Raw genomic sequence first — 2557 nt, 5'->3', positions numbered from 1 at the left:
GTACTTACCAATATTTTGATTTCGGTATCGTGCTAGTTCATTGACCTTTGTATAAAACGTTAATTTTCGCCGTGATAGCTAGTGATTACAGTGTGGTTGATGTGACAAATATTTCTAATAAAAATATATTACCCTCGAATACCATATGCCCATATGAGTTAGAATCATTATTTAATCATACCAATTACAATGTTTATTATGTACAATGTACATGTATAGCATTAATACTATATCGCAGAAAGCACTGTCATTTATTACTTTTATAGTTTTATAAATATATAATATATCTTATATATAGTATATCCTATACGCGCATAAAAGCGACCGAAAATGGTAAAGGCCCATTGACCTACCATTGACCTACAATGCGTACAATGTTATACAATATAGTAAAGCTGCAGTTACTACTAGTATTACCATTATATTAAAATCAAAGTCTGTACAAATTTTCTTTTAAACAAATTGTAAAGTTGAAGAACACAATAATCCATTACTTTATTATTACTTATTATTATATGTTTCACCAAATCTACTTCCAAGTTCCGGAAATTTAATAAAACCTTATAAAATAACTATGCGATTAAGTCTTAAAGTATAATATACTCAAATTATAAATAAAATAATATGATGTATATTATATTATACCTACCACTAATAATATAATACTCGAGTCAAATTAAAATAAATATTAAATAGAATAATATGTATATTAATATGTGTGTTACGACGAGAACAGTTGAATAAAACGATTTATTCAAGACGTTTCCAGTAATTTATTTTAAGTGAACGCGCCGCATATTATAGATAGGTACTAATACTGACTTTTAACTTTAAACTGTCGATAACAACTACAACCACATTAAACAAATTTACTTAACTATATTAGCTTGCTCAGGTATTTTCGTTGTATGGTGCGATATTAAACTAATATAAACTAATATCCGGAACCGATTCGTGTATTTCAGTTTTTGGTGTACAGCTATACGTTCGTGATTCTCGGAGTCGTGTACGGGTGTGCCGCGGTCATTTTCGCCACGAAGGATAAGTCGGCGAACAGACGTTTCAGTCGGCTGCCTTGACAGTATTGACGGAGTCGATTTATTGCATAAATAATACTATCCGCCATCAGCGACCGCCAGTGCAACCCACTAAATATAAGACTCCAACACAAAAACCGTAGTGTATAGGACTATTATAGGGCTTTACCACACATAGGTAATAAATTATTCATTAAGGATATCTTACAATCTAGACACCGCACTCGGACCCAATCATGAAAAATGATATAATTAATTTTATGAAACAAACAAAATTGTTCAATCTTATATAAAAAAAAAATATGCAACTTAATTTTATAACTTATCTTTATATTTAATCACACTAATTCATATTTTCTTTGTAACTAAAATTGTTATCGATGTTATATTATTAGAGATAAAAAAAATATATATTTATTCACTAAACTTGTAATACGAAAATCGACCGTTTTATACTTTTGTTGCTACATATTGTTAACGAACTGTGACGGTTACCTCAGATATTATAGTTATATAAGTTAAAAAATATAAGACAAGATTCTTCATAAATTTTTCTATCTAAAACAAAAAAAAAGTTTTTGAAAATTAAATTTATTTTTTATGAGCATTTGAGGTTTAAATATTTTTGAAATTTGATATTCACCTTTATATTAACTTTTCTCCTCAATTGGTTTTTAATATTTTGCTGTTATTCAAAACGAATAGCTACGAAAACTGTAGATTGTAGATAGGTACTTGATATTTTCACAAATGTTCACCTCATATTACCATTTTATATACGTAAGTACATGGTAATATTTTGTCGCGTTTTGATGTTATAAATATAAATGACACATTAGCATAATTTTTTTAACTAACGGAAGCAATGGTGAAACTGAACGGGGTAAGAAGCGACGTGGCAACTGGCAGTTCCTCAAGAAGCGCGACACTATACAATTTTACGTCCTGGTCCGACAGTCCGCCGAAAAATGTCCTCTCATCGTCTTTCGTGCAGTATGTATATGTGTATAAGCTGGCATTGGACATTCCCTGATTTCCAACCAACGTTTTTACTCAACGGTTTGCCCGAATCGTCCGGTTAAAAAAATATCTTAGATTAGTTATTATGTTTATTATGTTTTAGATTAAATAATAAAGATTAAATGTATGGATTAATATTAATAACATTATTTTATTATTATTTTTGTTCATAACTTATAATAACTAATACGGCTATATTGGCTATATGTACACCGACACACTGTTAGTAATATTACAATTTGTATTTTTTACAAATTACAAACCCAATAAACGTGAAGCATGTAGGTATGTGAAACTGTTTTCCAGAAATCTGAAAATATATCGATAAGTATTTTTATATATGCTCATGCATTTTACAACATAAACAATAATAAGAGTGTAATACTAAATCAGGGAGTGGTGAAAAATTTTCTTAAAATACAAATGCATTTGATTTTAATGAATAATTGCCAAATACAGAATAATATATAAATACACTTGAAAAAAAACCTACATAATTA

At 28.7% G+C, this 2557-nt stretch overlaps 1 protein-coding gene across 1 annotated transcript in view; it reads left to right on the top strand.

Moving 5' to 3' along the window:
• LOC115034693 (folate transporter 1-like) overlaps positions 1 to 2203 on the top strand; it is a gene marked incomplete at its 5' end in the record, with an annotated part of 2957 nt that extends 754 nt beyond the window's left edge. Inside the window, 1 exon segment of the mRNA XM_029492038.1 lies at positions 966 to 2203. Within this exon segment, the coding sequence (XP_029347898.1) occupies positions 966 to 1079 (114 nt within the window).
• Between the last annotated feature and the right edge of the window lie 354 nt (positions 2204 to 2557).

This window comes from Acyrthosiphon pisum, unplaced genomic scaffold (assembly GCF_005508785.2).
Source record: "Acyrthosiphon pisum isolate AL4f unplaced genomic scaffold, pea_aphid_22Mar2018_4r6ur Scaffold_20669;HRSCAF=21790, whole genome shotgun sequence".
Taxonomy (NCBI): Eukaryota; Metazoa; Arthropoda; class Insecta; order Hemiptera; family Aphididae; genus Acyrthosiphon; species Acyrthosiphon pisum.
Note: the sequence above shows the minus strand (reverse complement) of the source record. Positions and strands in the feature narration are given on the sequence as shown.